General features: G+C 46.5%; 1 protein-coding gene across 1 annotated transcript in view; it reads right to left on the bottom strand.

Moving 5' to 3' along the window:
- Positions 1 to 9,817: 9,817 nt before the first annotated feature.
- WARS2 (tryptophanyl tRNA synthetase 2, mitochondrial) overlaps positions 9,818 to 25,474 on the bottom strand; it is a 29,339-nt gene continuing 13,682 nt past the window's right edge. Inside the window, exons 3-6 of the mRNA XM_035097065.2 lie at positions 15,627 to 15,707; positions 14,983 to 15,068; positions 13,674 to 13,792; positions 9,818 to 12,799 (exon numbers count right to left, since the gene is read on the bottom strand). Coding sequence (XP_034952956.1) covers positions 12,351 to 12,799; positions 13,674 to 13,792; positions 14,983 to 15,068; positions 15,627 to 15,707 — 735 coding nt within the window. The 3' untranslated portion in view covers positions 9,818 to 12,350. The remainder of the gene's footprint in view (positions 12,800 to 13,673; positions 13,793 to 14,982; positions 15,069 to 15,626; positions 15,708 to 25,474) is intronic.

Raw genomic sequence — 25,474 nt, 5'->3', positions numbered from 1 at the left:
AGCGGCTGGTGGCCGCGTCCGCGCAGCCCTGTTTGGTCGTGGGCGCGCGACAACTTCCAGGGAATGTCTGGCTTCTGGGCTGCTTCCCCCGAAACACCCCATCGCCTGCCGACCGAGGCATCGCAGTGAAACAGTTTCTCCAGGGGCTTTGCCTGCCGCTCGCCGGGCCTTTGATGCGCTCCTCTAACGACGCTTGTGCCCCTCTGCTAACCAGCGTCTTTTCTTTAGGTGCTTTCCTTTCACCCTGTTCTACCATCTCTCCATCCACGCACTATCTTTGAAGCACATTCTTCCCCTCAAAGAATTCTGGGTTCTGTAGTTTGTTCAGGGTCGCTGCGAAATGTAAGGGCCCCACCCCCCGACTACAATGCCCAGAATTCTTTGAGGGGAAGAAAGCGCTTCGGGATGTGCTTCAGAGGTGTATTATGAGCACAGCCATCGTCCCCTCAAAGCGCAATGCTACGCGCAATTACTCTGAAATCAGTCCCAATGGATCTTGCTAGGGTAGAATAGCGCAGCTAATTTTGCCCCTTTCTTGCCCAAGCAAATGCACAGACTGGGGAGACCATCTGGGAGGAGGTTCTCCTGCGCAGGCTCCCTCAAGTGCCCGGGTATCGCTGCTTCTTTTTCTCCGTTCCCACCCATTTCCATAGGGCTTCCCGCGAGATGCAGCCTGTGTCTACCTGTAACTGCTGGTTCTTTCCAAGACCAAGCGCGTGCGGCAGAAAGACGCGTGTCTCTGTCGTGTCTTCTCCTACACATTGCTTCAAGGCAGCGGGATGAAAATATACCGAGACGGTCCTCAGCGCCTAAATTCCTTAATCTGTGCCGAGCAACCAAAATTGGATTAAAAAATGAATAAACCGATGCTTACCTTACTCGCGATCTAACGTTGATTTCAATGAAACAACGGGATTTAAAAGCGTTTAAAACCTAATCCCTGGAGTTTGGCCGTTGCCTACGCGAGCCCACAGTCTGGCAATTTATCACACTCTTTAAAGTAACTGTCCTTTAAAACGGCCAGTGAAAGAATCAGGCGAGGTTCGGGCTAGTTTTTAGCCTCATCCCCTATGACTATCCAGTTCACTCGAAGTTTTTAGATTTGGAACAGTGTGTAGTACGAACTAAGCACGCTCGCTTTAACCCTTTTACCGGTACTTCCAGGCCACTTTTAGGAAGTATGCAGGGCACCATGAAGTTCAACGGGACGCACGCCGCAGGTTGGTTTGTGCCGCTTTACTCTAAACTGAGATGCGCGGTGTCCTTGAGACCAGGTCAGGATTGCGCGTTTAGTCTCGAGCGTGAACAGGATCGTGGCGGGGTAACTGAGTTTATGACAGCCTGTGTTGCCAATAAACCTAAAGTCCCCAGCCTTTAAATCCCACCCGCGCCCTGCAGAGCGCATTGCATGCGAAAGAACAGGAGAATCCTGCGCTCCAACAACACAAATCCACGCTTTTAGTGGCAAGAAACAGCGGCTAGTCGTACGGATTGTGGTGTTAGGAAAGGCTGTCTAGATAAAGAGAACAAAACAAGGTTTTTCTTCCCCACTTTTCTGGTTTAGTGGAATCTTGCCTCGCCCCCTACATTTCCCTGGTGCACGTAGCTGGTAATACCCTCGAGGTCCACCCCCTCCCCCGCACCATTTTCGTTAAGAAAAAGCAGCCGGAGCGGGGCATAAATTTAAGAGCTGGTGATTCCAGGATCGGATCATTTCGGACCTACAGGAAGGGGTGCAAAGCCCATGCAATTGTGCAGGAAGAGAGAATAAAAATGGGAAATAGAAGCAGTGGCTAGAATTGGGTTGTGGGGAGCCCTGTTAGATTTGCCGAGGAGGCTGACTGCGGAGAAACCTGGGTGATGGAAGAGAGAATACCAGCATGTCGCCCTAAACCCCTGGAGAATGGGCGGATTAATACGTTTGTGTGATAAATTGAAGGAACCTTCCCCCTGCAAACCTAGGCCTGGGCTGCAGCTTTCTCCAAAGCCCAGAGCTCAGGCAATTGCCTCGCCTTGGTTTGCCTTTGTCTGCCGCGTTTAATCCGCCAGCGCCGCAGATCCCACCGGGAGGCGTCCGGGGCGCGCAGGACAACTTCGCTGCAGCCCCGAAGGCGCGCTGCGGTTGAAGTGATCAAACCAAGCTCTGCTGCACGGCGAGCAAGTTATAAAGGTTCGGTTCCTCCGCCTTTGATGGTGAAAATCCTTGGGGCGGGGGGGGGTGGAACGAGTTGCGATGGGAAGAGATAATTTTAGACTCTGGACTTAATGGAGCCCCCGCCCTTGAGATGGTAAATATTGCTTCAAATTCAAAATTGGGGGTTCGGCTTGGCTGCGGTGGTGGTGTGCAGGTCTGCTTCTCATTCTGACCTGCAGGGTTCTGCTTGTTGGGCATCTGCCCTGAGGGTACCTCAGGGATGCGAATATGAAAGCCCTTCCTGGCTGGGAGTATCTTTTCATCAGGGCCGCCCAAGACATTTTGGCACCTGAAGGGAACCACAAAACGGCACACACACACCCCTTCCCCACTAGGGGAGAAGAGGTGAGTGAAGATCTACATTGAGATCTGCTACTCCTGTGGATTCTGCCGCCTGAGACAGTCTCCCCACTTGGTCTCATGGGTGGGCCGGCCCTTTCATTAGCTCTCGCGTGAGATGAGTTCGCTTGCCCGATCCTATGCACGGCTTAGGGACTCCATGGGGTTTTCTCCCGTACAGAGAGGTTGGTACTGTTCAGGCAGTGACGTCGGTATCTGCAGAGCTGAGGTTTTCATTTGTTAAGGCGAAAGTTTGTACAGTATACTTATATAGGGATATAGCAGTCTAAGCACGCAAAGCTCATGGAAGTGATCCAAGGCTTAGTTTCTAGGACTGGCTTAAAGACGGGCATTGAAATATACCCATTAAATACGTTAATTCGAGTCAAACGTGCAGATCCTCATGGCAGCTGAGCGTTTTTCTTTACTAAATCGCATGTGCAATTTATTTTTTAGCCGGGATTCGTGGCAGGCATTTTTAACTGAAGTTGTTATTTAACTCATCGCACTTGTGGCTAAGGATTTATAATCGTGGTGCTGTTCTTTTGAAATCCAATGTGCTCCAATGAATTTTGCTTGGTGTCCTCAAATAACTTTCCTAAACGTTGTAAGAAATAAAGAAGTTTTAATTGAGATAACTCGAACTCTCCCCAATAGGTCAATAGCTATTCTAATTAAAACAAACCAAATAAATCAATTAAAGACTCCACCCGGAAATGGGGTCAGTTCCGCCGGAACAAGTTGCTCTTGAGCGCCGCCTAGCGGACTCGGCTGCGCTTGAGAATACTGCACAGTACCCCACTCTCACCAGTTAATCACAAATCAACCTTTGGCAAGCTCTGGGTCCATGGGGTCACGAAGAGTCGTCGGACACGACTAAACCACTAAACAACAACAACAACAACAACAAAGAGCAGGGGAAAATTCCTGCTTTCTTTTGTGAAGTTTCTATACCTATTTTTTTTTAAAAAAATCTCGATTACGATATACGCAGATTGATTGGTTGATTTTAACGCCAGCAAAAATAATAAGTCAGGATTTTTTCGACAGCTGGGGCAAGAGTGGACGCGGGGAAGCTGGCCGCCGTAGTGTTTTTCTTCCTCTGCTCCAGCCTCCAGCAGAAGCCAGAGGTCAGAGCAGGGAGAAAAGACAGCGAGGAGCAGGAAACTTCGTTCGGGGTTCTTCCTTAGGAGAACATTTGCTCAATCCAAAGCCTCTCGCTTAGATTCTTTTCTCCCCATCGTTGCACCTGAGTTTCAAGGCTTCGGGTCTCCTGCTCGGGGTGGGGTGGGGGACAGCAGGCTAGAAGGTTAAGCGAACCCTGATGAACTAGGTAAAATTCCTGCCGTACCCCGACCGGTCCAGTCCACCCCACCGTCCACAGACCCCTTCCCCGGCTCCGTGGGGGTGACCAGGATTTATATTGGGGGAGATAGGCTTCATGTTGGGGGGCACAATCTCAGTTAAGTATTTTTATTTATTTACTTCATTTTTGGGGGGGGGCAGCTGCTGCCCATCCTGGCTACGCCCATGCTGGGCTCCCCTCACGCGCCCCAGCTCTCTCTGCCCCCCTTCCCCCTCCACAATGACCTCATCCCCCTGCATGGTTGCTATTATGCTCTCAGTTACGCAACCACGTTTCTCCCCCCCCCCCGCCCCACCCCACCCCAAATGAAACGAAACGAATGAATGAATGAATTGCTGCTTTCCGAGATCAAAGCAACGATCTCTCTCCGTGCATCTGGAGACCCAAGACGGGTGGGGAAAGAACTGGAGCTGCAACAAGTGTGTGTGTGTGTGTGACTTCAAAGTGATACCCCCCCCCCCGACTCTCCTCTCTCTCCCACTCCCCAACCCATCAAGCATCCTTTGCAGACAATGGATTTGGTGGCTGCCCTCCAAAGAAATAACCTGCCTTGGAGAGAGAGAGAAAAAAACTCTGTGTGCGCGCGTGTTTCCCTTCTGCTTTGCATCGGAGCAAGCGAGAAACAGCGGGGAGAAAAAGTATCGGGGAGCTGAGAGCAGCTGGGAGGAGGGATCGCAAACACTTGGCAGAAGTGAACCCACGTTCACTTCTGGCAAGCAAGTTCGGCGGGTTATTGCGTTTGCCTTCGTCTTCCCTGCGCGCTCCGTCGTCGCTCCTAATGCGCCTTCCCTCGATCTTGCTCAGCATTCAAGGATTTGAGGCAGAAGATGAGGCGCTTCCGTGTTTAAGTCCAGAGAGCCAAGGACGTCTAGACCGCGGGGCTAGGTGGAGCGCCCGAGAGGGATTCTCTAGTCTAGCACGTCTACTGTGTTTTATTCCCGTTCCCAAGTTCTGCGCTCTGACGGTTGGGAGCATCAATCACTCAATCAATCGATCGATTGTTGACAGTATAATACAAACACCGAAATGGACTCGACGTGCAGGGTGGGAGTAGTAGGGCCCCAAATCCTCAGTCCTGCGGGTTGAAAGTGTCATTTCAAAGCCCATTAAGAGCGGCAGCTCTCGCTCCGAATTGTTGAGAGGCAACCTCTGGTTTGGAAGATGAGACTGCAGACTAGGGATCCAACTTGAATAAGATATTGATGGGAGGGGACAGGTAAGTCCCGCCCTGCGTAATCAATCACATGACCTGGTCCATCTCTCCTCCCCCCCACTGAATGACAATGTCCATTAACTTGGGGGGCCCTCAAGTATTTTATTTGAGGAGGCCACAAGGGTCATCTAGTCCAAGGCAAGGCAGGAATCTTTCTCCCAATGTGGGGCTCGAACCCATGGCCCTGAGATTAAGGGGTCTCACGCTCTACCAGCTGAGCTACCTGTATGACAGAAGAAGAAGAAGAAGAAAGACCCAGTAACCAGAAATGCAATTGGAGAAGAGACTTCAGTTCTGGGCACTCACCTCAAATTAAATACCATGTACTAAAATCTGTGGGGCATAATTCCAGGGTCCAATTTCTCTCTCGCTTTACCAATCCCCAGATGTGTCCAGCAGTTCAGAGAGACATGTTTGTTGGGATCCTTATAAAGTCATTGGGAGATGTCCCAAACCTGACACCAGCAAACCTGGGTCTGGATCATTTAAAAAATGCAATGTTGCATTGAGCTGTATCCCTTTCAAATGGTTTTTCTTTGCAAGATTTCGCTGCTCACTTATCTACTATTAAGTTGATATTGTTCTGAAACAAACTGTGTTTGTATCAAGCATTTTTTGTTTATTTGCTTTAAAGGGAGGGGCAGCAGAAAAGAACCAAAGGAACCATATTTCTCCCCTTTAGCTGCCTCCTCCTCTCTCTGCTTTGTGATTGTTCCTAATCTAGAAAAGCTATTGTTATGTTTAATTAATTATAGCAAAAAGCCCAGGAAACAAGCGGGAATGTGACAACGACAACAACTTCATGGGGGAAGGTGGGGGAGCCCAAGACACAAACCACCTTTCCCCTGGATGTTCATGTTTGACTCCTCTGATTCTAAAAATGTCTTTTGTATTAAAATCTAAATGTCAGCATTGGTCTTACTCCAAATGTGGGGATGTAGCAAACCTAGTGGCACAGATCAGGGTGCCTTCAGTGACTGATTACTTGACTTGGCTGCTTCAGACATTACATTGTCCAGGTGTACACCCCAAAATGGAGTGCCAAGCAGTGCTTTGAAAATATGCCTCTCATACGGTGTTCTGGGTTTGGTTTATTTTCTTTATATAATATTTTATATTGCAGCTGCCTGTCGAGTGTATGCTCAGTGGCAATCCCATGCTTGTTGCTGTGTAATGTGTGAAACGGTGCCCAAACCTGAGCGATTATGCTCCATTGCAGAGCTGTCGGTGATTTCTCCATTTTCCCATGTACGTTTTAGACTATACTACCCCCTGGTGGCCACCTCAAGCAGCACTTCACCCCTAGCTGCGCTGCAACCAAGACCTCTTTTCTTACAGCCAAATTCATATTGTAAGGTTGAGGAAGCTGTACCATTGTACACTGGAAACTTTGCAGAGGCAGGGAAGAAGAGTAGTTACCCTTCTCATCTCTTCATCAACAGCCATCATTACAGAGATGTCGCGCCACAGCACTGTCCTAGTTATGGTAATACTTTTTGGTACCTATAGAGTTTCAGTATGTCCTAGCAGTCCACCACAATGCTAGGCAGTAAATCGGGTGGGGAAGCTGCAGTCCTCTAGAGGCCATAGCCATAGCCACGAGGGGGTCTAGCCTGGTGTTTTGCCCCAAGTGAAGCCGCATGCCATTGAAGCTCAGTGTCTCTGTGTGAACTCAAATGCACAAGGGTGTGTGTGTGTGCACGCGCCAAAAGGGTCATTGACTCGGGTGAAATAAAGCCTAGTTTCACACCAGCTAGAAGCTAGAAGCTTGCTCAGGATGAGGGCATCATGAGCAAGTTTGCAGATGACACCAAATTGGGAGGGGTGGCTAATACCCCAGAGGACAGGATCACACTTCAAAATGACCTTAACAGATTAGACAACTGGGCCAAAGCAAATAAGATGAATTTTAACAAGGAGAAATGTAAAGTACTACACTTGGGCAAAAAATAAAAAATAAAAAATGAAAGGCACAAATACAGGAGACACCTGGCTTGAGAGCAGTACATGTGAAAAGGATCTAGGAGTCTTGGTAGACCACAAACTTGACACGAGTCAACAGTGTGATGCAGCAGCTAAAAAAGCCAATGCAATTCTGGGCTGCATCATTAAAAGTATAGCGTCTAGATCAAGGGAAGTAATAGTACCACTGTATTCTGCTCTGGTCAGACCTCACCTGGAATACTGTGTCCAGTTCTGGGCACCACAGTTCAAGAAGGATACTGACAAGCTGGAACGTGTCCAGAAGAGGGCAACCAAAATGGTCAAAGGCCCATATAGAGGAGGGAGAAAGGTTGTTTTCTGCTGCTCCAGAGAAGCGGACACGGAGCAATGGATTCAAACTACAAGAAAGAAGATTCCACCTAAACATTAGGAAGAACTTCCTGACAGTAAGAGCTGTTTGGCAGTGGAATTTGCTACCAAGGAGTGTGGTGGAGTCTCCTTCTTTGGAGGTCTTTAAGCAGAGGCTTGACAGGCATATGTCAAGAATGCTTTGATGGTGTTTCCTGCTTGGCAGGGGGTTGGACTGGATGGCCCTTGTGGTCTCTTCCAATTCTATGATTCTATGATTCTACTGGATTCCATCTCCCATAAACCCTAGCCAGCATGGTCGATGGTCAGGAAAGATGGGAGCTGTCAGAGGGCCAGAGTTTATCCTTGTTGTTGTTGGCATCTTGTGTGTGTGGATAGACAATGGAGTGCACTTCCAAGGGTTACCAAACTGCTATGTTAGCAGCACCAAAGTGACCTCCCTGGGGTACAGGCCTGGGCAGTGTGTTTGGAGGTCCTGGGCTTCCCAGACGGCAAGGCCTCTCTTTCAGCCTGGCTGATGTGGTACAAAGGAAAGCAGAACAACACGCTGCACCAGCTTAGCTGCCGGAGTTGCGGGAAGTGTACAAGGCGCCATCAAACTGTCTTAGGTACACTACTCTGGATTTGTGTAGGGTTTACTCCTTAGCCTTTTCTTCTCCTAAAGGTATTTCACAATTCAGCAGAGGTTTAGGATCAGAGTACTCCTTCTCCTAGGGACGCAGGTGGCGCTGTGGGTTAAACCACAGAGCCTAGGGCTTGCTGATCAGAAGGTCAGCGGTTCGAATCCCGGCGACGGGGCGAGCTCCCGTTGCTCGGCCCCAGCTCCTGCCAACCTAGCAGTTGAAAAGCACGTCAAAGTGCAAGTAGATAAACAGGTACCGCTACAGCGGGAAGGTAAACAGCGCTTCCGTGCGCGGCTCTGGTTCGCCAGAAGCGGCTTTGTCATGCTGGCCACATGACCTGGAAGCTGTACGCCGGCTCTCTCGGCCAATAACGCAAGGTGAGCGCCGCAACCCCAGATTCGGTCATGAATGGACCTAATGGTCAGGAGTCCCTTTTACCTTTACTCCTTCTCCTAGATGGGCTACCTTCCTAGGTTGATGAGCCCTGTCTGCTCCCCTCTTCCCTCTACAGTACATGCAAAAACTGCCACCTTGACTGTTGGACCCACTATTGGTCTCGTCTACTCAATTTGCCAGAGCCTGTCTTTGCATGCAGGGTGTCAGGCTGCTGCCAGCGACTCCCGGCCGCTTGCCCAGGAAAGTACAAAGAGAAAGGAAATGTTTCTTACCGTCCGCTTTTTATTCAGTATTTACAGAGAGAGGCTATAGAACCCAGCGTCTTGGATAATGGCGCTGTCCCGAGCGAATCTCCAGCCCCCGTCTCTCCCACTTCCTCATTCGTCAAGCTCAGTGTCTCTCCTACAGGTGCTGCTAAGTGCCCTCTGTCTCTGAGCTCTTTGCTCTCATACTTTCAAGGCTCGCCGGGTTCTGGGAGGGGAGGCGGTCTGGAATGCTTTCTATAGACACTGTGTCCGTCAGCTGTCGCCCTCCTGGTGCTGCTTCTTCCTCCTCTCCCATTATTTCCCAACTTTCGCCCTCATCTGCCTTTGAGCTGTGACCTCCCTCAAACCCCTGTTGTAAATCTAAACTGTCCTGCTCTTCCTTCAAGCTGGGGAGGTGGTCTCCACCATTCCTCCTCTGCCCAGTCTCTGACACAGGGGAAGTCTCTCATTCACCAAGGGTTTGAGCCCCACCTGGTTTAGCTGGCCAGCCAAAGTCGTTTCCCGGGGTGTGGCTGCTGTCACATGCTGACAGCTTCTAGGAGCCACAGGTGAGAGCTGATTGCAAGGTGGAGACCAAATGTGGACAAACGACCCCAGAAGGAGCAGAGTGTGTCCCCCACCAGAGGTACTACCCCTTCCCTACCACCACCCCAGAGAGCTTACCTACCCACACAGAAAATGAACACAAAACTGGCTGGAGGCTGCAAGGCTTTCATCCCCACACAATGAATACCAAGAGATGCAGTCTTCTTGCAATGGGCAGTGTGTTGTGATTTCACGGAACCTGACAGTGGATGCAGAATTCCAAAAAACCTCGGCTATCATTTAAAAAAAAGAGGAGTGGGGAGATAACTTTCTAGCTCAAAATGTATGCTTGACAGTTAGGCAGGCGCTGAGCCTGCCGATATCTCAGAAGAAAGACAGACAGACAGGATGGTGGGGTAAGACAGAAATGAATAAAATCCCGACATCTGTGATGGAGCTGAAGTGTTCTGACCCCTGCCATGACTAGCAGAAGTACAGTTGTCATATGATTTAAAGAGAGTTGCAGAATTTCTTTCTTTTTTCTCCGAGCGTAGATTCCCCTGCCCTTTTGGCACTGCAACGTACTCTGCGCCAGTGTGGTGGGTTGGCGCTCCAGTGGGCAAGGGGAGGCTACGGTGACAGCCTATGGGCCAGCACTTCACTCTTCTCTCTGCAAAGTGTGTTCGGCAGCTGTCAAGTTTTGCAGGAAAGCCAGGAGAGGCAAGCTGAGCAATTCAGACAAGTGGAAGCCCCCCTACCCCGGAGTTTATGCTGTGGATTGCTACACACTGCTTTTTTAAAACAACAACAACAACAACAACAATAAATGTTTCTTTCAGTCTTGCATACAATTCATTATTTATTTCAATAGTTTTACTCTACCCTCTTCCGAAGTTTTAAACAGAATACAGCATTTGCTCTTCCTGATTCTGAATAAATTCATTCTACGTCAATGCATTATTCTCCCACCAAGCTAGCTTGGCTTGTCCATTTTTCTTATTGCTTCAAATAGAGCCAGACAGATGCATCCACAACCCCCACAGGGATTTTAAGTGTACAGAAGAGCCTTTGGTTGCAATCTGGCATCTGGCATGAGAATAGAGCAGCCTCTCAAAAGCCACCACTTGTAACCTCCTCTTGCGCAGTGGGGAAGCACCACATTGTGCGTTGCACATGAGGCATTAGGCCTATTCTTCTGCAACCTGGGCACAATAACCATTGTCCTTCAACACTGGCCTTGTTGTCTGGAACTCATGAGACTGATTCACCCAAACATTTGGAGGGCACCAGGTTGAGAAAAGGGGCCTTAAGGCACCCAGAAGCCCACTCTTCCTACAGGCTCCTAGCAGAAGCAAAGCCATCTCAAGGCTGCGCAAAAACAGGCTGCTGGAGACTCTGGGGGCAAGGCTTAAGGGTGCCTCTATTTATTTTATTTATTTTTAAATGTATTTTTATTAATTATTTTCTTGATTTACAAAGGTGTGTGCAATGTCTCTCGTATTTTTTTCCATGTAACATTTTTTTACAAATCGGTTTCATTTGTTGAGACATTAGGAAGAAAAGGGGGAAAGAGGTGTGTGTGGGGGGGAGATAAGTGGGGTCGGGTGGCGATGTTTCTATTTTACTTAATACAGGCATCCCCAAACTATGGCCCTCCAGATGTTTCGGCCTACAACTCCCATGATCCCTAGCTAACAGGACCAGTGGTTGGGGAAGATGGGAGTTGTAGTCCAAAACATCTGGAGGGCCGAAGTTTGGGGATGCCTGACTTAATATACGTGGGGTTTTGTGTCCGCGTTGCTTGTGCAGGTTCTCTGCTGTTCACTTGTGTTCCTTTGGTGGTGAGAGGGGTGCCTCTGTTTAGAGGGATGAGATGCAGCCTGCTCAGGCCAGCACCTGAGTGTGGAGGTGCCTCTGGTGGAGAAAGCATGGCAGCTGCTTTTTCTGAGAGGCCACAGCTTCTCCTACCTGTCCCTCCTCCTATTGCTTCCATTCGTCCTACAGTCATGTTCAGTACTTTACATTGTACCCACTACATTAGAGCGGGATGGGAGCAGACACACAGACGAGTCAACGGAGGAAGAAGCTGTGGGAACTTCATTTTCTCTGGGTCTTCGAGAATCCTCCAGATTGTCACCTGGCATTGCTAAATGAGAGGATCTGAGTGTAAAGGGATGGAGAACAGAGAACCAAGATTGATGGTGTCACATGTGAAGTCAGTAAACACTACACTTTTCTGGGACCATAGCCTTTTGCCCACATGTCCTGCTTGGGAACAACTTAGTTACATGTGAAAATATAGCAACAAGCCAGTGACTGTGCCGCCAAGCTAGATCATCTCTCCCTTGCACTGGAGAAATTACTTTTCAACTAAACTTGCAAACACAACCTGGAAAGATGCAAGAATTCAGTTGGTGAGCAGTTATGTACTTTTGGTACTGATACAGAAGTATAAAAAACATGCCCGCTGTTTCCATTGAGGGCACGCATGTGAAACCTCAACCTTCCCTTATCAAACATGCCAAAGCCTGGAGCCGATCCTTTCCCAGTGTATTTTGGGATGGGAGGAGTGTATTTTGTGTACATGGCATTTCCTCCATCGATGCAGCTTGTAATGCAGAGATGGAATGCATTTAGTATCCACCTATCTATACTTGAGTACAAAATGTAATGTGAGAAAACATCTTAAGACTGCCAGAGGGACCAGCCAGAGCCAGTAGTAGGGATAACACTTCTCCCACAGACAGCCTGATCAACAGAGTGTTCAGGTTCACAGAGCAATTACTGAGGAGTCTATACAGGCTTTGGCTGGACATGTACCAAAGGCTGAAATTTGCACAGGTTCCTTCCAGAAAACAAACAGGCCACAGAAAAGACATTCTGCATTTCTCATGCAGAAAGGATTCAGTTTTCCCATCAGCTCAAATCTTTTTGGGGGCAGAGGCAGGGAGAAAAGCACTCTTTAGCTCGGATGTCTGCTTATTTGGCTCTTTGCAAAGCCTGGTCCATTTAATGAGCCTGAGGTGATGATTCGGATATTCGTGGATCCAAAATCAGTCAAGATAACCAAGGCTAAACTCAGATTATGAAAGGCACTAGCTGCTTTTCCTTGAGGTTAATGCAATCCCACCAGTCTTTTGATTTCTGAATATACGGGGGTTGCAAGCTCTTTGGCTTTTTCTGCTCCGGTCCATAAAACCTTCTCCAGGTAACATCTGTCTTCTTTTAGCCTCACAAATTCACTCCTAATTGGTGCAAGTTTCTCAATGACTGCCTCTGCTACTACTGCCTTGTAGTGAGCAGTATCAAGGCCAGTACTCTGACGTACCACCTCCTCCGTGCTGAGTCCTGTTACAGCAGAGTGAATAGCGACCAGGTTGGAGACGCCAGGGCGGTGAGCAGGGTCATAGGTCACCTCAGAGGTGAAGTCTGTGACAGCCTTACGAAATTTCAGCATTATCTCCTCAGGGCTGTCTGTTATGTTCACCGTGGCTAACTTCTGAGGGTCTGATTTGGACATCTTGGATGTGGGATCTCTGAGTGACCTGATCTTCTTCGATTCGGCTAAAATCAAGAGAAAATGCAATTACAGAAGAGAGCTCCACAACAGAGCGACTACGTGGCTAAGCGACATATCGGGAAGCCCGGGGTTCTAATCTCAACTCTGCTATGGTTCACTAGGTGGCCTCAGACAAGCCGTTCTCTCTAAGCCTCAGCCTTTCACCTCCATCTGCATTATACGGATAATACTATTGACCTATACAAACAGCTCAGGTTTGTGGGTTTGAGCCCCACAGAACTGGGCCTTCCCTAGAACAAAGTATCAAGCCAACCAGCCTCCTCCATCCCTATAGAAAACTGTTTTATTAGGCATCCCTGTTTTTACATATGAAATCCCATTTGCTTAAGAGTGTCTGGAAGATGCTATGGGCAGAGTGAAATGCCTAATACAGTCATACCTTGGTTGACAAATGCCTTGTGAGTCGAACGTTTTGGCTCCCAAATGCCACAAACCAAGAAGTGAGTGTTCCAGTTTGTGAACATTCTTTGGAACCTAAACATCCAACGTGGCTTCCGATTGGCTGGAGGAGCTTCCTGCAGCCAATCGGAAGCTGCACCTTGGTTTCCAAACGTTTTGGAAGTCGAACGGACTTCCAGAACAGATTCCATTTGACTTCCGAGGTAAGACTGTATTCTAGAGGACTGCTGAAAAGGATAGGAAAAGAGGTCGGGGCAACACCTAGTAGTGGAATAGCAAAGATTAAACACATGCTATAATTTTTCAAAAGCTGCATTTGTCAACCTCTGTTTCCCTTTGTACTCCTTTACTTTGGCACCTGGCTATTCCCGCTCTTCTCTTTCTTCTGCAAAAGCTCCCCAAGCCGATTGACTTTACTCAACAAGCAGTCATTTGTGATAGGTTTTGTACCGTACTCACTTAGAATGGCTGTGGGCACCGGAAAGAATTCCCCGTATTTTTTGTTGAAGCGTCGGGCTGTATCCTGGGTCAGCTCCAAGTGCAAGACTTGATCTTCTCCAACAGGAACATGGGTTGACCTTCCAACAGAAATAGAAAAATAGAAATGTTGTGGGGGGAGAGAGATTGTTCACATCTGCTCACTCAAACTGTTTCTGAAAAAAACAACACCATCACAGTTGAAGTAAACCGCTAGATTTGCTTACCTTTCCCGCCCTGACCTAGCCAGTGATCCATGTGACGGTCACCCCCGGGCTTGACTACTGTAATTTGCTCTACGCGGGGTTGCCCTTGAAGCTGTCCCAGAAACTCCAGCAGGTACAGAATGATGCAGGCTCTTCACGGGGTCCCTGCCATGGGAGCATATTCGCCCAGTGCTTTTCCAGCTGCACTGGCTCCCGGTGGAGTACAGGGTCAGATTTAAGGTGCTGGTTTTGACCTTTAAAGCCCTTTACGGCCTAGGACCTTAGTACTTACAGGACTGTCTCTCCCGGTATGCCCCGCGGAGGACCTTAAGGTCCATAAATAGTAACACCTTAGAGGTCCCGGGCCCAAAGGAAATCAGATTGCCTCAACTAGAACCAGGGCCTTCTCAACACTGGCCCCGACCTGGTGGAACGCTCTGTCTCCTGAGACCAGGGCCCTGCAGGACCTGATTTCTTTCTGCAGGGCCTGTAAGACAGAGTTGTTCCGTGTGGCATTTGGCCTGGAGCCAACCTGATCCCCGCTCCCATTTCCCCTTTCCTTTTCCACTTTTGTATGAGGCTATATTTTTAATTTTAATGTATTTAGTCTTGTTGTTGAGTTGTATTTTAACTAGTTGTTTTATATTTGGTGTTAGCTGCTCTGCCTTGGCTGGGGAGGGCGGGGTATAAATAAAAATTTATTATTATTATTAGATTTAGCGGTAATTCATGGATTATAAATGACAGATTAGCTACAATCATAATGTCCACTAGATAACCCAGGCACCCCCAGACTTCGGCCCTCCAGATGTTTTGGACTACAATTCCCATCATCCCTGACCACTGGTCCTGTTAGCTAGGGATCATGGGAGTTGTAGGCCAAAACATCTGGAGAGCCGCAGTTTGGGGATGCCTGAGATAACCTGTCAGTGAGGAAGGGCCACTGATTCACTACAGAATGAAAGGACAATCTCACCACAACTAGGTTGCTCAAAAGCCACCCACTCCTGAACTATTCAGTCCCCTTGGTTATATCACAGTGGCCTTCATTTGTAAGATAGGGAGCTGTGCATTCTGACTCTTACTTGTAGAGGAGAATATCTGCGGCTTGAAGAACAGGATAGGTGAAGAGACCAACTGTTCCTTCATTCATTTGGCTGGCATTCTTCACCTATTTATGTGAAGAAAAAGAAGACACATGCACTTGGCTTAATACCTTAATTTTTTTTATTTGAGGACAGCTACAATGGCGCTGTGGGTTAAACCATAGAGTCTAGGGCTTGCTGATCAGAAGGTCGGCGGTTCGAATCCCTGCAACGGGGTGAGCTCCCGTTGCTCGGTCCCAGCTCCTGCCCACCTAGCAGTTCGAAAGCACATCAAAGTGCAAATAGGGACCGCTCCGGCAGCAAGGTAAACGGCGTTTCTGTGCGCTGCTCTGGTTCACCAGAAGCAGCTTTGTCATGCTGGCCACATGACCCGGAAGCTGTCTGCGGACAAACGCTGGCTCCCTCGGCCTATAGAGCGAGATGAGCACCGCAACCCCAGAGTTGGACACGACTGGACCTGATGGTCAGGGGCCCCTTTACCTTTACCTTTACAATGAGCACAAGAGAAGATGGCAGGAGCCAGGCCAAGGCCAAGGGCAGGCCTAAAGGCTTAACCTGTGTAACAGCTGAACAGGGATGGCCCACCTGCCAACTAAGCTAAGAAAGGCTAACAGAAACCTCACCTTCCATTGTGGAAAATGCTGCAGGCGTGGCAAGCTTGTGAGACATCCCAGAATCCAGCCGAGCTCTGCATGCTCAGGCACCTGAAACAAATCAGATAGGCAATTAGGTGCAAAGGGTTTTCACAAAAGCACAGCCCTAGTAGCAGTCCCCACTTTCAAACAAAGACAGCATGTTTATGAACATATAGAGATGTCTTTTTATGATAATGTCATAGACCGGTTGGGCGCAGAGGAATGATGGGAGGAACCAGCAGGGGAACCAGGAAGGGAAGAAGGCTCAGAGTCTGGGGAGTGGTGGTGGGGCAACGATGAGTGGTCACAGGGAAAAGACTGGGAATAGGAGGTGTCAGAAGCTGAAGAGGTAATAGAGTTTAGTTTGTGGGGAGAGTCTGTGGCAGAGAGCAGTTCAGAATCAGAGGCAGAAGCTGAAGCAGGAGAGTGGAATGAGGGAGGCCAAGAGGCAGCGATGAGACAGGCTGGCAAAGAGTCGTGGGTGTCTCCCGCTCCAGCTGCATCAAGCTGCCCTCCCCGTGTCTCCCAGAACCAGAAGCTCGGCAAGAAATGGATGAAGGAGAGGTTGGCTTTATGCAGGCGCAGTCTCTGATTGCTTGGAAAAAGCTGTGGTGAGGAGGAGGTGACATTCAGTCTCGGCAACTAATTTTCATGGAGGAAAACTACCGGGAATGAGCTGCTCTACTCATTCGGCCTGACACTCAACCAAGTCTGTGGAGGTTGTGCTTAACAAAGAGTTAACTCCATCCTTGAACTGTGTGATCTGTCACTCCTGTAACAGATAACCAGTTCGCTTGTGTTGGACCATCAACTACGCTGACTGCAAACCAGGAAGTGGAAGAGGGAATGAGCATGCACAGATCTACAGCTTGTTCAGCACTCAAGCCCTGCTCAATCTGTGACATCTGAATCAAGCCCTTCGTCCATTTAGCCCGATGCTGTTTACTCAGACCAGGAGCAGTTCTCCAACATCTTAAGCAGGGGTCTTTCCCAAGGATACTACCTGTGCCTGTTTTGATCTGGAGGTGCCAAGGGCTGACTGGGAGACTTACCCTTCTCATAAGTAGCATATAAGCCGTTAAAAATGAAAGGTCATTTGAAGCGCCACACTAAAGTGGCGCTGTACTTCTGTACAGATCTGTGCTATGTAGATCCATGGGGGATAAGAGCTGGTGAGAATGACATATCCTCTTTCTTTCACTTCCAGGCAACCCTCTGCCGTGGCGAGGCTCCTTACAGGGTGCCGGCCGCGGGATCACATTCATCCAGTGCTTTACCAGCTGCACTGGCTCCCGGTGAAGTACAGGTTCAGGTTTAAGGTGCTGGTTTTGACCTTTAAAGCCCTATTATGCAGCTTGGGACCCTCGTACCTACGGGACCGCCTCTCCTGGTATGCCCCACGGAGGACCTTAAGGTCCACAAACAACAATATTCTGGAGATCCCGAGCCATAAGGTGGCTAGATTGGCCTAAACTAGGGCCAGGGCCTTTTCAGTATTGGCCCCAACTGCTACACAGTGAAAGTGAGAGTTGGAGGATAAATTTCTGCCTTGAAGGCCCAGTCCTTCGTTCCTTTATTCTCAGTCATTGTCTGACTCATAATTGTACAAAGGCCTCCATCTCTCTACCCTAAGGGACAGGTAAAGCATATTTTCTCAGCTTCAAGAGGAACTGTAAAATTGCATTTTAGCCCACCAGAGTTAACCAGAATGCTGATCTCAAATGCAACAGGTCCAAATATGGTTGGAACAACTGCATCATTCTCTTTCTCCCTCTCCCTCCCTCCCTCCCTCTCTCTCTCCCCCTCTCTCTCACAACACACACCCTTCCAAATATTTGATCCTGCTGCCCAGTACCACTGCTCAATGCATTAGGTAATGCTAACATTAACACATTGTAGAAGGACAGCGCATCACTGTCCTGGTCCACGCGAAATACAGAACTCGAACTGGAGCAGTTTATCACTTCCTCCTAGAAAACATGAAGTGGTTGGCAGAGGCTAAGTGAATGGATGTTTCACACTTATTAAGAAACAGACAGTAGTACTGGAGACTGACTTTACTTAAATAAACAGCTGAAGGCTGTGGGGTGAGTGTGCATTGCCTCTGGTGGGCACACACCCATTCGATGCCCTATTTGTCCATAGATTCTGCAGGTTTTTGTTAGTGCTTCAAATATTTGCAAAGCCAGAACAACAGTGGCTCAGCGGGGCTTTTCTTTATCACCTCCAATTCTCTCTAAATGAACTGCTGGTTTCCAGTATGTGATGCTAAAGAAGGAAAGAAAAGTTGAGAGATTTTGTGCTTGACTTGCGGGAGGAGGAAGCTAACTTCAAATGATTCTATTATAGCAAAAGTACCTTTATACTTTTCTCCAGGGTGGATTTGATTTAAATCAAATTGATTTAAATCACTAGTCAGTAAGACTTGATTTAATTTTATTTATTTATTTATTTTTACAGAAAGACACATCCTTATAATCTTAATATTTACAACCAGATGAAGCTTTCATTTTTGGAATAATAAATTTTTTACAGTTATATCAAAAATTACTGATTTGGTTATACTATTAGAAATACATAGAGAGATAATTATTGTGAGGTTTAAGTTAACTGTTTATATTTGGACAACATTTCTGCAGTAATTTATTGGAAGGAGAAAAACAACCATTTCCTTAACAACAATTTATTTAACTAAACAATAACATTATAGCATATGTATCCATGTTTGTTAACTGATGTGGTTAAACTTTTTTTAAAAAAACAAAAATAGACTGAGTTTTAGCACACAAGGAAAACTTAAAACAAATCCTTGTTTCCTGATGAATAGCCTTTGGGCTATAATGTAACTTAAACAGAAAACTATCTTTAGAAAGATTTTTTCCTCCAAAAGCATTTTATTTTAAAAATCCAATTTCAATTTTAAAAAATCCATTTTAAAAAAAAAGATTATTATTTTTTACAAAACCATTGTTTTCCCCCACCCTGTTTTTCTCACAATATGGAGGCGTACACTAAGGAAGAAGCCTGCACTTCAGACCTTTAACTTTCGGGAAACAACATTTCCCTCTCCCTCAGTTTTCTCTTTTATAAACTCAAGTTTAAATATTGATTTGTCAAAGATTACAAAATAAAAAAAAATCCTTCCAGTAGCACTTTAGAGACCAACTAAGTTTGCCATTGGTATGAGCTTTCGGTGTGCATGCGCATGAAAGCTCATACCAATGACAAACTTAGTTGGTCTGTAAGGTGCTACTGGAAGGAATTTTTTTATTTTGTTTTGACTGCGTCAGACCAACACGGCTACCTACCTGTAACCAAAGATTACAGTCAGAATCAAGTCAAACAGGAAACCACATAGGTTTAGAGAAATTTAGACAAATTCATGGAGGATAAGGCTATCGATGACCACTAGCCATGACACCACAGGAGTGGTGGGTGGTGATGTGCTCAGGTCATGCTTGTGCCCTTCCCATAAGAAGTTGCCTGCTGTGAGAACAGGATGCTGGAGTAGGCGGGCCACTGGGCTGGTCTAGAAGGCTCTTTGTTGTTGTTGTTTAGTCGTGTCCGACTCTGTGACCCCATGGACCATAGCACGCCAGGCACTCCTTTTTTTAAAAAAAATAGATGTTTATTGATTTTCACAGTAAAAAAGGGGTTACAGAAAATTGAAAGGGGTGGGGGAGATATGAATACAAAAAAAGCAAAAATTCAAGAATCAAGAAAACAAAAAGAAAACCACAAAATAGAAAAAGTAAAAAACTGTATCACTTATCTTTATCACAGTGTATATTGGGACCTCCTCGGGTTCCCGTCCCTGTGTTTCTCAAACACACTTCCAATTTAGCAAATTCTACCTCTAAATATTCACTTTTAATACTAAATTTCTTATTTTCTATTCTAGAATAACCTCTTTTACCTAATCCACAGATTTATTTACCACTTGATTTCTATTCTTAAAATATTACTTTAGCATAATTTTTTAGATATAATTTAAAATCTTTCCACTCTTCTTCAATTGCTTGTTCTCCCTGGTTGCGGATTCGTCCGGTCATCTCTGCCAGTTCCATGAATTCCATCATCTTCATCCGCCATTCATCAATCGTTGGTAACGTTTGCTGCTTCCAGTATTTAGCAATCAAAAGTCTCGCTGCTGCGGTGGCATACATAAAGAACGATACTTTTCTCTTAGGAATTTCCTTCCCTACAATCCTTCCCTACAATCCCTACGCCAGGCACTCCTGTCTTCCACTGCAGGTTCTTAGGTTCTCATAAAATGGGTGGCTAATTTTTTCTAATAAAGATGTTTCCCATACTGTTTGATACCATTGATCCATGCTTACTCCTGACAGGTCTCTCCAGTGTCTGGCTATGATGCTTCTGACTGCTGAGAGCAGGTGGGGTATGAGCTCCTTGTGATGTGAGTGGGCATTATTCTCTTGGAAGATGTTTAGTAGGGCCAGTTCTGGGGTGACTTTTAGTACCTGCTTAGTTATTTTGCATATTTCTTGTATGACTGATCTCTAGAAGAGTCGGATTTCGGGACATTCCCACCACATGTGGAGGTATGTGCCTGTGGAGGTGCACACTCTCCAGCATTTTGGTGAGGTTCCTGGGCGTATTAGTGCTAGTTTCCTTGGTGTTAGGTACCATCTGTGAGTGAGTTTCAGGGTGAGTTATTTTCTTTTACGCTAATGTCTCACAACAAATGAAACTGATCTGTAAAAAACACAACTTGAAAAAAGAGACAATGCAGGTATTTTTTTGTAAATTAATAAATCACACACACACACACACACACACACACACACACACACACACGATGGGTGGCTAACTTTTTCTGGGCCAAGGAGTCCATTGCCCTCTGGGACTACATGCCACTGGTTGCTGTTGAAAGAGTGGGTATGGCCACCCATCCCATACTGCCTATCACCATCACTGAGAACCATTGAGGTCCAGATAAAAGTGCTCAGGAAGCTACAGTCGGCTGCAATGTTTCCCGAGGGTTGGAGATGGCCGAGCACTTGGGGAACGCCAGAGAAGACCTGAGAGCTCCTTACTGTTTCTCTGACTCCTTCAACCTGCTTTTGCCTCTTTAGCAAGCTGTTGCGGGTTGGCAGACCTTTCAAAAAGGCTTGGCGAGCCAGATTATGCCCACAATGGCTGGCAGGTTGCAGCCCCTGGCACAGAACATCAAAGGAAGAGCGACAAAAGACACAATTTATAGGGTCATGCAACAATCACCAGTCTGGCATGACAGCATCAGTTTACATTAAAGCCCCTCTAATTTTAATCCATCAACCAAATAAACACAGCCGTGTTAAGGGATAATAATAGACTTACTTTCCCCACTGATAAGACACTTGATTTAATAACGATTTTAATGACTTCCATTCTTGGTGGTTTCTTACGTTAAATGAGAGATCTCCAGGCAGAAGACATAACAATTCCTCATCAGACCTACTGATTGCACCCCACCCCAAGCAATTTATTTATTTAGGGCATTCCTACCCCGGCTTTCTTCTGTCGCAGAATTTAAGGCAACATACATGGAGCTCCAAGGTGGTTCCTCATCCAGATACTGACCAGACCCACACCTGCTTAGCTTCATCTGCAAATGCAAATGGTTCCCTTGAAATGTTGTGGACTGTAACTCACACCATCCCTGGCCATTAGCCATGCATGCTGGCGCTGATGGGAGCTGTAGTCCACAATGTTTAGAGGGCGCCACACTCTCTGCCTTTGCACCAAAGGTTGCACAGGGTTTCACAAGTTAAGATAGTGAGAAAGAGCTGCTGAGCTGAAAGTTGAGGCATAAAGCGATGGCTGTTCAAACAACAAAAGCAAAATTAACACTCAAAATATCCAGAACCGACTGATGGCACCTTCTGAAAATTGCCATGCATGCTATCACCACCAAAGAAAACTAAGTGAACGAGAAGAAATCTCTACCTCTGTCAAGAACAACTTTCTGTATACAGTCCCAAAATGTTCTATGTTTTTCTTCACTACAGAAGAAAGTTTTAAAAATTTTAAATTGTTCACTGAAAGATAAAATATTGTTGTTATTTTTAATGTAACCAGAAATCAACCCGTTTGAAACCATGGTTTCCGATTCTGCTTTGGAGGGCAAGAATTAATTCATATCATTGGCTGATTTGAACATCAGAACAAAATGCAGCTTGTATTAGGCCCAGAAACAGAGGGGCTAGTTATAAAAGAGAGAAGAGGGGGATCGTTTGCATTGTGCTATTGGCATGTGATGGTGATGGAAGCAGCAAAGGCATATCTTTCAGGGGAAACCTTTTTTACTTCTACATGACAGGACAAGTACTTAATGCACATTAACCCATGACTCTTGTAGATTAGTGGTCTGATGGGCTTTCCTGAAACAAGGACTCTATTTCCAATTTGGCAACTGTTCACTGCATGTTGCAATCAGTACTAATGATTTCCACTTCCCTCCGCCTAGAGGATCTTCCTTTACCATACCGTAGAAGATATCTGCAGCCAAGAATTCGCTAATCCTCAACCAGCAACAGCCAGATGTTTTCATAGTGGTCAGAAGGATGGCAAAACCAACGCCCCTAGGAATTAAATGCTAAGGTATTGTCCAGGTTGCATATGCAATGAAAAGTGGTTGATTTTCTTTTGCCTGAGTCACACACTCTGCCGGTTTCCACAACAACAAATCCTACACGATGACTGCGATTCTATGCACAGAGATTACAGTGGTACCTCTGGTTGCGAACGGGATCCGTTCTGGAGGCCGTTCCGGAACTTCCGGGTTTGGTGCATCCGTATCCTGAAAAGACGTAACCCCCAGCGGACGTAACATGAGGTATGACAGTATACTCAGCAGGACTTACTTCTGAGTAGACATGCCCAGGACTACACTGCAAAAGGTGCTGCTAGCGGAATACCAACTAAATGAAACCTTTGCTAGAAACTTAGGCCAAGGCAGTGGCAGTGACGTAATATGCAGCAGCTCAAAACCTTTCGTGTCTCCTGATGGAAAAGCCTGTTTTCCGTATAGATATTATCTTTCTCAGAAAATGTTTCCTGCAGCATAGCTAAAAATACTTGGAAGAACATCAGCATTACAAATCCCTCTATTTATTGTTTCCCATAGGAAGCAAGCTATGTCCATTAGCTGATTTCCCCAAAGATGTGATCATCCAATATGTTGCATCGCATCCCTAGGGCTCTTACTGGACAAAATTTCAGTATTTTTTGCTGGGATTCAGGTGTTTCCTTCTACTCAAGGCAGTCGCAGTTGCTCTCCTCCTCTGCAGCCCTTCATCCAGTTATTCCAAAAGTCCTCAATTCTAATCTGTCAACGTACTGGGGTGGAGCCTCCTGAAAGAACTCTCTGTCTCCCTTTCCATTTACATCCAACGCTATTACACGAAACTGCCATTGTTTTATTTCTTGATGAAACAAACGTTTACTCATTTGTGAAAAAATATTTATACACTGCTATAATATCAGAGCAGTTTGTAACAATTACACATAGCACCATACACTAAAAACCATATTAAGAAGTTAAAATCAGAAATCAGCTAACTATTGTGGAATGATAATTGCCTGGAAAAGCCTGACAGAAGAGAAAAGGTGATGGTGATTTGCCATGGCATATATAACCAAAGGCATATACAGTCGTACCTTGGTTTTCAAACAGCTCAGTTCTCGAACCTTTTGGCTCCCATTTGACTTTCAAGGTACAACTCTATAACCAAAACTTCTCCCCTGACAGGGTACCTTGTATTTTAATCAATATCTTCATGTCAGTCTTAGATTCAGAGGTTTGAGAGTAGTGCTTCTTCCTGTTCTCCGGTGCTTCTTTTTGTTTGATTGCTGTATTTTATTGTTTATTGTAATCCACCCTTGTGGGTTTTTTCCTGGCCTCATTTTTAAATAAGCAAATCAATGCATTGTGTCTTGAATGATTTTAACATGTGTGTCTCACCCTTCCTCCAAGATGCTCAGGGCAGTATACATTTTACCTCCCAACAAACCTAGCCTGAAGTCAGTCACCAAGCTTCATGTGAGTTCTCAATCTAGACTGAAGCTCAACATTCGGCCCACTGCTCAGGGGTGGGCAACACTTCTCCAGCCTGAGAGACACATTCCCTTGTGCCTACTTCTCTGGGGGATGGGGGGGGATTCTGGGCTACTGATGGGCGGAACAAATGCAAAAGTGGGAAGGGCCACTCACACATGTTATCTCACACATTCTCACATGCATTTCCCCACCTAACACACACAATGGACACCATTCATTCACTTACTCACAAACACCCTTACATCCACTTGCATTCACACACAACACAGATACGTGCAGATTCTCACTGCCCACGCCTGCAGGCGTAATTGCTGTGTGAGGGAGATTTTCATGGAGAATGCAGCTTGGGAGGGCTAACGCTACCGCAGTAGTGGAAACCACAGTGACACTCACCTGACCTCCCAACAGCTGAGTTGCTGCTGCTTATTGGGATGAGATGGTTGGACAGTGTTCTCGAAGCTACGAACATGAGTTTGACCAAACTGCGGGAGGCAGTGGAAGACAGGAGTGCCTGGCATGCTCTGGTCCATGGGGTCACGAAGAGTCGGACACGACTAAACGACTAAACAACAACAACTACAACAATTGGGAAGGAGAGTGGGAGGGGCAATTTGGCAGGGAGGTCAGCATGGTGCAAATGCACCAGCAGTAGCAGCAGGATGCTTCTGCTGCAGCTTTTGCACCACTCCCAGCTCCCTGCTGCCTTGCCCCTCTCCTTATTGGTAAGCAGCAGTGACTCAGCTGCTGGGAGGTGAGTGACTCTATCTGCTATAGTCCTTCCCTCCCCAGATAATCTCCACAAAGATCGTCCTTGCCCCATGCAGCAATTACATTTGAAAACAGCCTTCTATTAGAGCTAATTGCTACCTGGGGGGGGGTGCAGACCAGATGGGGAAGCCCCCAGGGCCAGCAATTCCCTACCCCTGAAATACAACGTAGATGGGAGATGACAGTAATAGTTAAATAGAAGGTCTTATTGCAGCTGCTGAGTGATCTCATTTATCAAGCCAATTGACTGATGGTTGATGTTCGCCAACAGGAGCAAACAAGAACACTAACATTTTCCTGATGCCTGGAATCTCTCTCTTGACTTTGGAAGGTGACACCCTTTACCTAGAAAGTGTGCCAATTTTGCAATTTGAATTTGGACTCAGAAAGAGGAAAATTTTGCTGCTGAGTGCCAATGCAGTAATTTTGCTACCTTTTTTTAGAGGACTGGTGGCTCCCAAAGGACTCCCGTTATACATTTGTAAACAGGTAAATATTATGAATACATTGTTAAGTCCTAAAATAAAATGAAAGTTTTGAAACATTATGGCAATACAGTTTGGCTGATCTGTTTATTCTCTAGTGTATAACATCTTTTGGCTGGATTAGGCCAGATCAGGCATCCCCAAACTGCGGCCCTCCAGATGTTTTGGCCTACAACTCCCATGATTCCTAGCTAAGAGGACCAGTGGTCAGGGATGATGGGAATTGTAGTCCAAAACATCTGGAGGGCCGAAGTTTGGGGGTGTCTGGGCTAGATGTTCTCCATTTAGTAGAGTCATTTTTGTCCCGTATAAGTTAACTCTCCTTCCCTCTCTTATAAGACAATACATTTAATATGAAATCAAATGTTGCAAGGTTTTTGTTCTGATGTATTTTAGTTGTATCCTTTATTGGTTTTATTCAGGGGTGTTGGGTCAGTTCTTTAAACCATGATTATTATTTATTGTATTTATTACATTTGTACCCCATTCTTCCTCCAAAAGGAGCCCAGGGTAGTAAACAT

The sequence above is a fragment of the Zootoca vivipara genome, chromosome 16 (genome assembly GCF_963506605.1).
Source record: "Zootoca vivipara chromosome 16, rZooViv1.1, whole genome shotgun sequence".
NCBI lineage: Eukaryota > Metazoa > Chordata > Lepidosauria > Squamata > Lacertidae > Zootoca > Zootoca vivipara.
Note: the sequence above shows the minus strand (reverse complement) of the source record. Positions and strands in the feature narration are given on the sequence as shown.